Below are 15,148 nucleotides of genomic sequence, written 5' to 3'. Positions count from 1 at the left end.
TCCACATAAACTTTCTGTAGTGCGCGGCTGGTTGATTTTAACATATGAAATGAATTCTGTATTTTGTTCATAATTTTTTTTATCTCTTTGATTTTAACTCATCTGCGATCGTTATCGAGAAAAAAGTGTAATCATTTTTTGTAATTCGCTACATTCAATTAACATTTTCAACACACGGTAGTAACAATATTATCACAATGATAATAAAAAAAAATATTTGATTTGTGTTCTACATTACAAGTTTCCTCAAACGTTAACTGAAAATTAGAAACTCATATTTCAAATTTGATCTTAATATCTCGAGTTTGTGGACACATGTTTATGGAAAAAAGAAGTTTTATTTTGACCTGGAAAATAATTCCCTGGGATTTTAATTCTGAATTTCAAATCACCCTTTATATTGTAACCATTAGTAACTGTATGGAATTTTCAATACTTTCAGTGTTCTGTATTCTGTATTTTGTTCATAATTTTTTTTATCTCTTCGATTTTAACTCATCTGCGATCATTATCGAGAAAAAAGTGTAATCATGTTTTGTAATTCGCTACATTCAATTAACATTTTCAACACACGGTAGTAACAATATTATCACAATGATAATAAAAAAAAATATTTGATTTGTGTTCTACATTACAAGTTTCCTCAAACGTTAACTGAAAATTAGAAACTCATATTTCAAATTTGATCTTAATATCTCGAGTTTGTGGACACATGTTTATGGAAAAAAGAAGTTTTATTTTGACCTGGAAAATAATTCCCTGGGATTTTAATTCTGAATTTCAAATCACCCTTTATATTGTAACCATTAGTAACTGTATGGAATTTTCAATACTTTCAGTGTTCTGTATTCTGTATTTTGTTCATAATTTTTTTTATCTCTTCGATTTTAACTCATCTGCGATCGTTATCGAGAAAAAAGTGTAATCATGTTTTGTAATTCGCTACATTCAATTAACATTTTCAACACACGGTAGTAACAATATTATCACAATGATAATAAAAAAACATATTTGATTTGTGTTCTACATTACAAGTTTCCTCAAACGTTAACTGAAAATTAGAAACTCATATTTCAAATTTGATCTTAATATCTCGAGTTTGTGGACACATGTTTATGGAAAAAAGAAGTTTTATTTTGACCTGGAAAATAATTCCCTGGGATTTTAATTCTGAATTTCAAATCACCCTTTATATTGTAACCATTAGTAACTGTATGGAATTTTCAATACTTTCAGTGGCAAGAAACAGAAGATTTCGGCAAGAAGAAAGAAATCAGAGCCCACATGTATAAACTCAGAGAGGAAAGGTTGAAGGATTTGTACAGCAGCTCTGATGTAAAGGATGTACACATGATAACGAACAAGAAGTCATCATTCAATCAATCTATGCATGCTGATGCTCTGGCAGATCACAGTTTTGCCAGTTTGAAAAGGAAGGAGATTAGAGATTCTGAGTCGCCAACTAAGGATGTCAGCTACAGAATGAAAGGTAATCATGATTTTTTATGGTATGTTAAATCTGAGAAGTTTGTTTACGTTGGATGTAACAGGCTTTGTTTAAATTTTTTAAAGATCAGATAAAACAGTTCCAACAAAAATATTTCTGAAATTTTCATCAAAGCTTTCAGTTATTTCTTGTATTCTTTGTTAAGTTTCCTATCCTGCCTCGAAAAAAAACGTGTATCTTAAAATTATTTTCGTAATGAAGCATCTGCATATCAAGATAAAATATGAAATATCAGTTATTATAGAAAAAAAATAATTACATCTACCCACACTCACTTGTTGAATACTGATATAATAATATAGGGTGGAAGAATGTAAGATGATAAAACTTATAACGAGATAAACTGCAAATATTCAAATTGGACACCAGAATTCAACTTCATTTAATACAACATCACGAACATTGTCCTATCAAATTGAAAAAAAATTTCCACGTAATGATTCCGTATCAGCGCTCCTTCTAAGATACAACAAGAAGTATTTTGACTTTATCTATCAGCAATTAGGTTAGTTACCTGATAATACCGCATCTGGTGACCTGTTAATTAGGATTTATCAATTAGTTAGTGAATTCCCTGTTGAACCAGAGGTTTCTTCATGTCTGCTGTGGCTATTCGGACATAATGAAAACTAAAGCTTTGATCGACAAAATAACGAAATACTACAGTCATAAATGTTTTTCGATGAAGAATCGTATACAGTACAATATTCGTTTCCTGAATGTTCTGGAATGTCCCAAGTAAATGAACAGAAAAGCGGGATTTCATTTGTAGCTCGATTGAAGACATTTCTGAAGAAAAAAAAGCGTGAGTTTTACATTTTGTGAATTTCTAAGCTTTTAAATTTCACTGATAGATGACACTAGCATGCACAACAGTACATATATTTAACTCCATTTCCTGGTTTGATGAATTCAGTTCAAGTTCTTTCAATATACATATCTGAGCATTAAATTCCTGTTTTTCTTGAAATATTATTGGTCTGCGGATGAACATTCCAACAATAAACGATGAATGTTCTAATTTTTTTAATCAATACTTGTTTTTAATACAAATAAGTTTATATGTTATGGATGATAAAAAAAAAATTTTTTGAATTGATGTAAACATTGTAGTGTATTGTGCGATTTTGCCAGATCTATTATTTCGATGTGAACACGAACTTTTTAATGTTTTGAGTATCGTCTAATGAACTAAAATTGAACATAAACACAACGAAAAAACATCATTTTTCAACCAATGAATAATCGATTGATAATATGAAAAGTCGTTCATCATTGATGAATATTAATCATTTATTGATGAAAAACTTTAGAAACAATGAAGTTTTTGATAACATTGAAGACCATCCTGAAAAATTCAGTGTTCTTCTACCATTGATATCGTTCACCGCATTCATTGAATTAATGAACTTTTTCATTAAAATCAAGTCCCAGACCGAAACAATTGAAACACATATTTTTCTTAAAAATTCTACACTGGGGGCACATCTGGAAAATAAGCTTCATTTTGACCATGGTTATCATAAATTGTGTTAGGAGGAACAAAATCAATATAGGAAACTAGTTTAAATGCATTTTTCGAATAACAACAAATAGAGCTTCATTTAAATTTCTTATGTCGATCCATAACTCCACAACTCCATATTCCGAAATATCAACAAGAATGTTTTGAAGAGTGGTAGGTACTAACGAGAAGGATTAGACATATATTCTTTTTTTTTTCTGAATGAAACCAACAATTCATTTTCAAACAAATACCTCAAGACACTTATGAATTTGAATCGAATATCATCAAAATTGAGGAATATTTTACAATCGTGAAATTATTCTATCTTACCAATACAGTCATTCGAACGTTGTAGTAGTTCTTCAAATTTTTTCATATGGTCAATACTTTCCTCCACTTTATGTTGTTTTCTTCTAACAAAAATAACAAATTATTTGAAATTCTTCATGGTAAAAATGTTATTGCGTGGATCTTTTTCACGTCCAGAGTATTACTGAATCATATTATAGCTATTTGAAAAAAGTGATATTTGATGTAAGCGATCCTTACTCGAGGAAAATTCATTTTCAACTGAAAACAACCAGAACAGATGAGACAGCATCTGAGCGTTCGTCAACATTTTCGGCTGTCAACTTTCCATTTTTTTTTATTCGCCCTGTATATAAGAAAAAGCAAAGTAACTGAGAACAGCATCTAAATAGTTATGTTCTCAAGGAATCCAGCTATAATTTAAAAAAAATCGCAGGAGTCGGTCGAAGCATTCAGATTTTGTCCATTTCCTGAATTTTGCTTGTGTGTATATTTTTCGAAAAACTTCAAAAAATAAAATGAAACTAAGTAATTTTCATTATCTTGATAGAAGAAGACGGTAAAAATTACATTTTTTATTTTATCTATATTAAATTTCCATAATTAAATGAATACTTCTTACGAACGTAGCCCATTTTGGGAAAATAAATATCTTATAGATAAAAAAGTTCCGATAAATCTTTCCTCGACACAATGAATAATTTCAGAATCATGATATAGATGAAGAGGGATTCATAATATCAATAAATAAGTGTATATATTAAGTAATGAAATTTCGTTATAATAATGGGAAATAACGTAATATTGATGGAAAAGTTCATTATATCACTGAAAAGAAGTTGATTGCCATGCAATGAATGATTTTCAGTGTAGGTATACTTACTGATTACGAAACAGTGATCAACTTCAATAATGTCGTATCTAAGAGTTTTGAAGAAAACTGAAAAATTTTGTTGTTGAATAATTTAGTGATATATTAAGTATTATATCGAAGAAGTATAGGACATTGGTCAACGGAACACAAAATACCTATGAATCTTTTTTTCCTTATTTTCATGTTTCATTTTCAAGGTATGCCATCATCAAAGCATTCTCAAACGCATTTTGAAGAACCGGCTTCAGTATACCTACTTGCTTTGAATTTTTTGTCTTCTATCCATTGAAATCATAATTTTGTCGATCGAGGCAGGATCAAGATTTCTTAGTATGTATTTCTGATATTTTTATAATTTCTGGTTCACCTGATGAATATTCTTGGAATTTCGAATTGTGGAACGAAAGGAATTTAATTTTGCTTTACTAAAAAAGTCAGTGTTTGGATAAACAAACAAGCCAAATATCAAAACTTTTATTTTCTCGAAAAAAGTAATGAAAAGATAATTCTGAATTCATCATCATGAATTAGATATGAGAAATAAAATAAAAATATTGTCTTCAATTAAAAAACCGGTAACTCAAAATATTCAAATTATTTTTTATAGTTCCAATAAACTTATAACATTCTTTTACTCAGCTTTCCACTTATTTCAAACTCGTTTGAGACAAAAAAGATTATAATTCACGTATATTTTCCAGGTCCATCAAGCAACGAAGGATGGAATATATCTAAAATCGAGGAACGTAGTCAAGATGGGAAAAACCACCGATTTCAACAGACTGCTCATACATCTGGCACCGAATTAATTCCGCAAGGTAAATTAGATTTTGAGGCAAAAAACAGCCAAGAAGTAACTTCATTCCAAGATGGCGATCAGAATAACTTCGTCAAATCTCAAGGGGCATCTTCGAATAGTTTCATCCGTCAAGAAGCAGTTGGTGGTGATGGGAACAGCAGCTTCAGGACATCTTCTACTCAGTCCAGCAGTTCTTCTAGAAAAGTAACCGAACAAAGGTCAACTTACGGTGATGCTATAGATTACCCAAGAACAGAACTTATTGTAGAAGGTGTTAATAGGGATGATCAAAAAAATTCAAGAAAATCATCAACATGCGCTGATTCCTCATCAGTGTTATATACTGAAAAGAAGTCGTCTGGTAACGATGTTTCTAACTACCCAAGAAGAGAAATCCTCCTTGAATCAACCGGTAGGAATGATCAAAGCAATTTCAGAACATCTTCTTCAAATACTTCTTCCTCTATGAAAACAGTGACTGAACAAAAATCATACGATGATCATTCTAGAAAACCAATCCAAATATCTGATGATATCGTAGTGGATAAAACAACAAAAGTCTATACCACTGATGCACCTCGAGAACTCAAATCTCATCCAGGTTACGTGGAAGGTCGAACGAAAATCACCAGAGAAACAAAAACTCTGGCGGACGGAACAGTAGTGACAACGACCAAGTACGAAACAAGCGGCGCCAATGAACAGAAATCATCCTCAAATCATTATACCACTTCCTCCAGTACATTCCAAGACAATAAGTCTAATGTCATCACTTCCAAGTCTCACGAAGATAAATATTCAACGCATAAAAACGTTGTGAATCAAGATATTGCACAACAACCGAAGTCGAGATATTATGTAGAGAAGACACACACTATTCCCAGTAACACAGAAAGCATTCATCACAATGTTCATTCTCGAAGAGAATCGAATGTGTCTGAAAAAAAAATCGATACATCCAAAAACTATCAAACACATGTGGATGAACGGTATGAGGTGAGGAGAATGGATGATACAACTCAAAACATTGTTGATACAAAAAATACTGAAAATGTTAAGAAACAAGTTGTACAACATATCGAAATTGGTGACAGAAGAAAGGATAACATTGACATTCAGAAAACTCAGAATATACGAAAGGAAGTGGTGGATAATAATAAGGTACAACAAAAAACGATTGCAACGCATGATGTGAATTCTGTTCCTTTGGGAACACCGATCGAAATCGAAATTAATTTAACAAGAATAAACGATAACCAAGAAAGGAGATACGAAACACAAGATAATAAACCAAGGGCTGCAAATCCTACGCCATCCAACGTATACGATACCCCACAGAAAAGAGAGCCTATAAAGCACGAATCAGAATTGAAAACTAAAAATAAAAGAACAGAAGGTAATTACGATACAACCTACAAAACTGATTATACCAACAAAAAAATTAGCGTTGAAGTGAGTCCTACTCATGATGCATTCGCCAGATCACTCAGAGCAGTCAGTCCAGATAGGTTGAGTTCAAGAACAAACAGCAGGAATTTGAAAACCAGTAATTCATCTCTTAGAAGCAGCAGTAGTCCTGAGAAGAGTTACACGGATAGGAGGCATTCCCAAAGGATGTCTCCAGAAGGGCAAATCAATGGAAGATGTTACTCCCCGACAAAAAAATCTCCAGAGAAATACTCTAGTACTGAAACAATTACATATAGAACGACATCAAGACCTTCAACACAAAGAATTTCTCCTGATAAAAATCAGAGAACGAAACCTAATGAAATCAAAATAACGTCAAATATCTCCACCACAACTAGAAAGACGGAAAAATTGGATAATAGATCACCTACAAAGAATTCACCCCGATCTTCAAGGCCTAATTATGACGAGGAGCGCACGAATGTTCAGGAAATTATCACGGATTTGGATGACAATGTTTCTACATATTCTCATTCCACCGTTACTAGGAATGTGACTGATAGAGATTTTTCTACCAATGTTTCAAAAAATATCAATACGATTTCTGTTAACGATCACCAGAAGAGAATTGTTGAAAAAAATTCCGTCAAGGAACCTGTAAGAAAAGATAAACCTGTGGATAAACCTTTGAAAAGAACAGATACTTATGAAGAAAGATGTAGGCAGATACTTGGAATTACTGGTGACACGAATGAAAAGCGACGCAGTAGTATAGAGAAATTGAGAAAAAGAGGTTCGACTATATCATCACACACTGAATTTATTCCGAAAACATCCCCTGAAAAAACTGTTGATGTTACATCTTCGAAGAAATCCTCAGAAAACCCAAGGCAGAGTAGTCCAGCCAAACAAGGCTCTCCTTTACAAGAATTTCCTTCTCAAATAAGGAGATCGCCCGAAAAATATACACCTGACAAAAAAGGCCCGAAAGAGAATTCTCCTACTAAGAATAGGAAGACTTCAGTAGAACATAAACCTGTTCAGGAATTTCCCTCACAAAAACGTAGGTCACCAGAAAAACCCGAAGAGATAGTGAGTCCAACTAGGAGTTCGCCAAGAAGAACGATATATAACAGTCAAGAAAGAAAGCCATCTTCTGAAGTGAATCCAGTTCAAGAGTATCCTTCTCAAAAACAAAAATCTCCAGAAAAGTATCACTCTAACGTGCAGGAAATTCATACGAAGACTGTAACAAAGAGTAGAATTTCAGATGAGAGGGAAAGAAGTCCATCTACTCCAAAAGAACCAGCTAGAGAATATCCTTCACAAAGACGTCCTTCTCCAGAAAAGCAGGATAAGCAAACTCCCAAGAAAAGCTCCAGTATTAGTAGAACTCCAGATAAGAGAGAAAGGAGTCCATCTACTACTAAAGAAACAGTTGGAGAATATCCTTCACAAACACGTCCTTATCCAGAAAAACAAGATAAGCAAAGTCCCTACAAGAGCTCCCCTAGTAGTAGAAATCCAGATGAGAGAGAAAGGAGTCCATCTACTCGTAAGGAAACCGTTGGGGAATATCCTTCACAAACACGTCCTTATCCAGAAAAACAGGATAAGCAAAGTCCTAACAAAAGCTCCCCTAGAAATCCAGATGAGAGAGAAAGAAGTCCATCTACTCGTAAAGAAACAGTTGGGGAATATCCTTCACAAACACGTCCTTATCCAGAAAAACAAGATAAGCAAAGTCCCAACAAAAGCTCCCCTAGTAATAGAAATCCAGATGAGAGAGAAAGAAGTCCATCTACTCGTAAAGAAACAGTTGGGGAATATCCTTCACAAACACGTCCCGCTCCAGAAAAACAGGATAAGCAAAGTCCCAACAAAAGCTCCCCTAGTAGTAGAAATCCAGATGAAAGGGGAAGAAGTCCATCTACTCGTAAAGAAACCGTTGGAGAATATCCTTCACAAACACGACCTTCTCCAGGAGAACAGGACGACCAAGGTCCCAACAGGAACTCTCCAAGAACAATCACAAATAATAGAGAGGATATTTCTATATACGAAGTAACAAGTGATGATCAATATAAGAACACGACGAACATAACTTATCAAATCAAAAATGATGTTTCAAGAAATGAAAATCTTATTACTGAGGTACGCAAATCAACCAGAGATAAAAAACCTATCAACAAAAAACCTGGATCCAAGCCATCAAACGAAGAAAGTTCGAGTGAGGAGGAAACTTCAGAAATAAATGAAAGTCAAGAAACGGAAGAAGTCGTCTACGATATTCCTAGAAATACACCAATAAAGAATTTCAGTGACATCACTATAAAAACAGATACATTGATTATCACTACCGATGGACGCAATAAGGTTGACGTGAAAAAAATTATTACTGATTATGTTTCTGAAGATGAACAGATTATTAAGAATTATCAGGTAGAAAATGTTGAGGTTGAAAATGAAAAACCTCGAAAAATTCCAGAGAAAACAAAACCAGATCAAAACTCATATCCCAAACCAACTTCATCAACTAGGAATTTCCCTTCACAAGATAGTCCAACTAGCAGGAACTCTCCGAAGAAAACTCTTCCATGTGTAAATAAGGATGTGAAAGTAGATTCTCCGAAACAATTACATCCAATCGAAAAAGATCAGTCATATCCCAAACCTCGTGATACTTATGATAAGGAGATAGTTGAAGAAAATGAGAATATCATTGAAACATCTGAGAAAACTACTACAGACCAAAGTGTCATAAAAATGAAAACAGTCGGTGAATTAGTCAAAAATTTCACAGTAAAAGGGACAGAACAACTAACCGAATCAACTATCAATAAAAGGAAACCTACTGATAAAAGTCCAACTTCTTCACTATACAAGAAACCAACTACTGATGATGAAATACAAAGAACTATTATTGATGTTGAAATATCCGAGACGTCCAAAAGAACTCCGATAGACTCAAATATATGTAGACCAACACCTAAACAGACAAATAATTACCAAAATCTTGTTGAAGATTCTGAACATGTGGGCTTTGTGCAATTACAAAGAAACACTATTGAAGCAGAGCAAGTGGCTTCTGTGACGACCAACACATCTTCCATTGACGACAAAAAGCGTTATACATCTAATCAAGTGATAAATGTTTCTCCTTCATCCAAAAAACCAGTTCAGAATGATAAGACCAGAAGACCTTTCGATTCAGAAGAAAATAGACCAGAAGCTGTTATAGATATATCTAAACAAAGAATCCCGAACCAAACTATTAGTGATGACATCATTCGTAGAACAGCGCCAAAAACCAAAACACAATCAAAAAAACCCTCTCAATGGGATAATAATCTTGAAGATCAAAAAAATATTGATATTGAAATTGAAGAAACCATAATAATAGAAAGCGATGAGGAAATCACTAAACCGAAACATAAAAAACCAGCAACCAAGAAAATCACTGATAATTTAGAATTTGATGAAGAAATTGATGACATTCGTGAAGATAATTACACATCCGAGCATAAATTAAAAATTAACTCCATAACAAAGGAAAGAAAATCAAATGAGGTTTCTAGGGGACCTGTAGGAAAAACACCAAACAAAAACCGTCCGGGAGAAATCTCGAAGCCGCAAAAACCTTACCATGATTCGGATACTGAAGTCATTAATAATGATTTGAATACAAGAAAAGTAACCGAGCAAAAAGTTGTGCATACTTCATCTAGAAATACTCCGAAAGAAAAAGATTCTCAGAAACCTACACAAAGGATTCCAAGTAGTTCTTCGTTATCAAAAAAACCTGTTACTCCACAGAGGATCGATAAGTACGAAGATCTGAATAACAAGAGGAAAACCGAAGTTTCAACAGCTACTTCAAAAATTCAATCAGATCAAAAACTTACCAAAATTGATTCGGTGAAGAGTAAGAACCTTTCTACTAACAAAACAACAAATGAAATTTCAAGTAAGACAAATACAATACGGAAACCAACTACCAAAAAACCTGTGAAAGATGTTGAAAGGAATAAGAAACCTAGTAGAGAAACACCGTTGGAACCTCATTCAGATTATAGCAGTGAGGCAGAAGAAGAAATTCTTACCAAACAACATATAATGGAAAGCTATGAGGGAAGAACTCCAGTTGATGAACCGCTAGTAAAGAAGAAAACTATGAGTTTACTATACAGCGATGATGAGGATGACAAAAAAACTACGCAATTATTGATTGAGTCTGAAATTACAGACCGTCAACCTATTACAAATCAAAAAAAAATCAAACCTGTGGAATCAACCAAAACAAAAACAACAAAACTCATTTCAACTGAGAAACACGAAACTATTGCTCAAAAGACTAAATCCCCTCTGAAATCATCTCCTCAAGTCAACAACCAAATAGGAAGAAAACCTATAATAGAGAAAAAACCAGAAATATCGAAACAAACGCATTCGATCGAAAATAAGTCTAATAAAAGAGAAACTGTACGGAGAGAGAATAAGCAAAATACTCTGAAAGAAATTGAAAAGTTTGAAAATATCACACAGGACAAGACAGTTCATTTAAGATCTAATAGAGTAGATGACACTGTTAACAAGAAAAAAACAACTGTAATAACCGAAAGCAATAAACCAGTGACTAAATATCCTAAAGTTGCTAATGTTCCAAGAACAACCAATGGAAATGTTCAGAAGACACCATCTTCTAGAAACATAATTACAATTGAGAAAAAAACAACTAAAACAAGGGAACCAGCAACGCTGATGCCAAAAACCACTAAGCCTTCAATTCAGCACAAAAATACAACTTCATCAAAAACTATTACACAAACTAAGTCTTCAAGAACAAGCTCACAAAATATCAAAACCAAAACTGAAGAAAATATTAAATCTAAATCAGTTTCCAAGAAACTTCCAAAGCCAGAAGATTCTGATGAAGAGTCACTTCCTGATAGTTTGAATGAAAATATTTCCTCTTCAATTGATGATTTAAGAAGTAAAATTCAGAAAAATGGAACTCGTATTGAAAGTAATGTGACATCATATCGAATTACTTCAACTAGACAACAGCCAGAAGATTCTGAAGGAAAAGTGAAAATACCAAAATCCACAACAGAAAAAAAGCATATTCCAAAAAAATCAGTAATAAACAATAGCAGTAGAGGAGCTACTATTGATCTGCAAAGATCTATATCATCACGTGAAGCAACTCCAGATAGGATGTGTCCTCTTCCAGTCACATCAGATGAAGAGGGATTTGCACCAAGATATCCTGATACAGTTGTGGAACCTGATGAAGGTTACCCTAGAAGAAGATACGATAAATTATTAGAAACTTCGATACATGAATATGATGATTCCATCCAGTCAAAGAAAATTGTAGAAATCAACGAAGGTATTAATAAAAGAGTCAGTGAAATCGATCGCGTAGATAACGATGATGATAGTTTACTTACGGTGGATAGGAAAATCAATAAATTCTTGAATACAGCAGAAAAATTGACTGAAAAACCTATTGTGGATATAAGTCAGCCAGCACCTAAAGTTGAGCGTCCGAAATTTGTGGTAAATGATGACTTGAAGGAAGATGATTGCTTATTGAGTGTATCTGATAAGGTACAGAAATTTATCACAGAGGCCGAACACCTAACAACACAAAAAGATTCGCAGCATAGAAAATCTATCAGTTTAGAAAAGCATTCAGAAATTTCCAATAAAATAAATCAATTCACAGCGCCACAGCAACCAGAAACACATTCAACTTCACCCAGAAAATTTTCAGTTCCCAAAAGTGATCAGCCATCGGGCAAAGAAACTTATAACAAACAATCAGAAAAACATGAACCAGTGTTTCTCGCTACTTTAGGTAAAACAAAATTGGATCAAGATGTATTCATCACGACTGAATGTGCAGAGATAGAAAAAGAAGCAGATTTTGACAGAACATCTAAAAGACCGTCTCAATCTTCTATTCGTCCCAACAAAGAACCCGAACATCCATCTCCAAAAATTACCTCTGTATCGAAAACTAAGACCATAAATTCAAATACAAAGGAAACAACATCGTCTATCAGAAAAACATCTACCATAACAACTGAAATAAGTGATGATGACTCGGAAATTACTGATAATCAGCATCAAGTTGAAGACCAACGCGATACTTCGTCGAAACCTAGGAAAAACTCTTTGAAAGAGTTCACTCCCAAAAACAGACGACCATCACAAGAAGACAAGGTCATATTGAGTTCAGTTGGTAGACTTAGAAGCAATGAAAGTATACAAAAAGCTAAAGCTCTCTTTGAAAATACTGACAGTATTGATAGAGAGGAGAAAAGACAAAAAGATATTCTTAATCGTCCATCTGTTTTCGAAGGCAGAAGCAAATCCTTAAAAGAAACGAATCAGAGGAAAAGCATTGATAGGACAAGTGTAACGCCAAAGCGTCTCGATTTCTCATCTGAAAAAGATATTGAGGACAATCAAGAAAAAGTAACACGATCCTCTGAGAGGAGTCAAACCGAAACACGAACGCATATAAGATCAAACGTTAGAGAAAGTTTGGAAAGAGATATTCCGGGATATATGAAACCATTAGATCGCAGTTCTACAACCGAATCACATAAAAATTATCGGCCAGTGTCAGAAGATGATCTTCCTAAGAGGAAGCATCCAGACCAAGATGATCATCCTGGATCACAAACACCAGGATATATGAAACCTTTAGATCGTTCTCATCAACACACGCATAACCAAAATATACGAGAAACTCATGAATCTAAACATTCCATTTCTCACGAAGACATTCAAAGATACCATTCACCAAATCAACATAAAGAAAGTGATGATACTCCTGGTTATATGAAACCTTTAGATCGTTCTCATCAACATTCACATAACGAAAATTCACAAACACGAGAATCACATGAATCCAGGCATTCTATTTCTCACGAAACCCAAAGGTACAGTTCACCAAGTCAACATAGAAGTGATGATGATACTCCAGGCTACATGAAACCTTTGGATCGTTCTCATCAACACTCTCATAACCAATTGGAAAAGCATGATTCCAGGCATTCTATTCTTCATGGGGAAAATCAAAGGTATCGTTCACCAAGTCAACATGGAGATGATGATATCCCAGGCTACATGAAACCTTTAGATCGCTCTTCAAGACCTCAATTCGAAAATATGGAAGAATCACATAAAACTCAAGAACATCATGAACATAGAAAAATTCATAAAAATGATCATCTAGGTTACATGGAACCTTTAGATCGCTCTTCAAGACCACAATTCGACAATATAGAAGAATCACATAAACGCAATCAAACTCATGAACATCATGACCGCAGAACAATTCATAGAGATGATCACCCAGGTTACATGGAACCTTTAGATCGCTCTGCAAGGCCACAATTTGAAAATTTCGAAGAATCACTTAAACGTCATGAAACTCAAGAACATCTTGAAAATAGAACAATCCATAAAAATGATCATCCAGGTTACATGGAACCTTTAGATCGCTCTTCAAAACCACAATTCGACAATATAGAAGAATCACATAAACGCAATCAAACTCATGAACATCATGACCGCAGAACAATTCATAGAGATGATCACCCAGGTTACATGGAACCTTTAGATCGCTCTTCAAGGCCACAATTCGAAAATTTCGAAGAATCACTTAAACGTCATGAAACTGAAGAACATCATGAAAGTAGAAAAATTTATGAAGATGATCATCCAGGTTATATGAAACCTTTAGATCGATCTTCAAGACCACAATTCGACAATATAGAAGATTCACACAATCAATCTCAAGAACATCATGAACGTAGAAGAATTTATGAAGATGATCATCCAGATTATATGCAACCTTTAGATCGGTCTGTACGACCGAATTTTGATCGATTAGAACGTTCTAAATCACCTGAAACTCACACATCAAGTTCGAAGAGAAAATCGCTTGATCATGAGCAAAATAACCGGAAACCTGGACCACATCAGAATTCATTTGGACATAAACGACCAGACAGGCCAGAACGTACTGAAGTACCCGGTTATATGAAACCTTTAGATCGTTCTCCTCAGGTCTTCCATAGAGACTCTTCACAATCACCCGAACGTGAAGAACACAGAAACGCACCTAAACAACCATTGTCTGAAGAAACCAGTCCTACTCCAAGCTACATGAAACCTGTAGATCGATCTACAAGACCACAATCAGATAAGCTGCAAAAACCTGAATCACCTGCGGCTGAAGTGAACAAACAACCAAAATTGGGAGATAAGCCTAACTACATGAAATCCTTAGACAGAAAGGATAGAACATCCAGATCACAAAGTCCCAAGAAAGACGTGTCTAAGCCGAAAGAGAAGCCTGCTGGTACACCTACTAAATTTGGTGTCACTTTGAAGAGGACAGATTCTGGCAGATCTGTAACTAACTCAACGACTACTACAACCGAGCACAAACATTATATTTTGATGAAGAAAACCATCACAGAAGAAGAAATTGAGGAAGTTTATGACCTGGACGTGCTAGAAGAATTGGTAAGTAAATTCAGCAGCGTCGCTTAAGAATATAACCATTAGAAGTGTTAAAACCAGAATCAATAATTTCTTCAACTTATTTATAACTAACATTATTTTTCGAGCATGCTATAGTTGCTATTTCAAAGATTTTCTGCGGTAAATTTTTGTGGAAATAATATTTCCCATCGAACATGTGTTGAATATATTAGG

At 34.1% G+C, this 15,148-nt stretch overlaps 1 protein-coding gene across 5 annotated transcripts in view; it reads left to right on the top strand.

The window, feature by feature from the left end:
• Positions 1–15,148, top strand: part of LOC123682495 (microtubule-associated protein futsch-like) — an 87,974-nt gene that overhangs the window by 30,694 nt on the left and 42,132 nt on the right. For 3 of the 5 annotated variants that reach the window (XM_045621133.1, XM_045621132.1, XM_045621136.1), the window contains exons 3-4: positions 1,237–1,489; positions 4,899–14,956. In XM_045621133.1, the coding sequence (XP_045477089.1) occupies positions 1,237–1,489; positions 4,899–14,956 (10,311 nt within the window). The remainder of the gene's footprint in view (positions 1–1,236; positions 1,490–4,898; positions 14,957–15,148) is intronic. The other 2 variants (XM_045621134.1, XM_045621135.1) reach the window with 2 other exon arrangements.

The sequence above is a fragment of the Harmonia axyridis genome, chromosome 6 (assembly GCF_914767665.1).
Source record: "Harmonia axyridis chromosome 6, icHarAxyr1.1, whole genome shotgun sequence".
NCBI classification, from domain to species: domain Eukaryota; kingdom Metazoa; phylum Arthropoda; class Insecta; order Coleoptera; family Coccinellidae; genus Harmonia; species Harmonia axyridis.
Note: the sequence above shows the minus strand (reverse complement) of the source record. Positions and strands in the feature narration are given on the sequence as shown.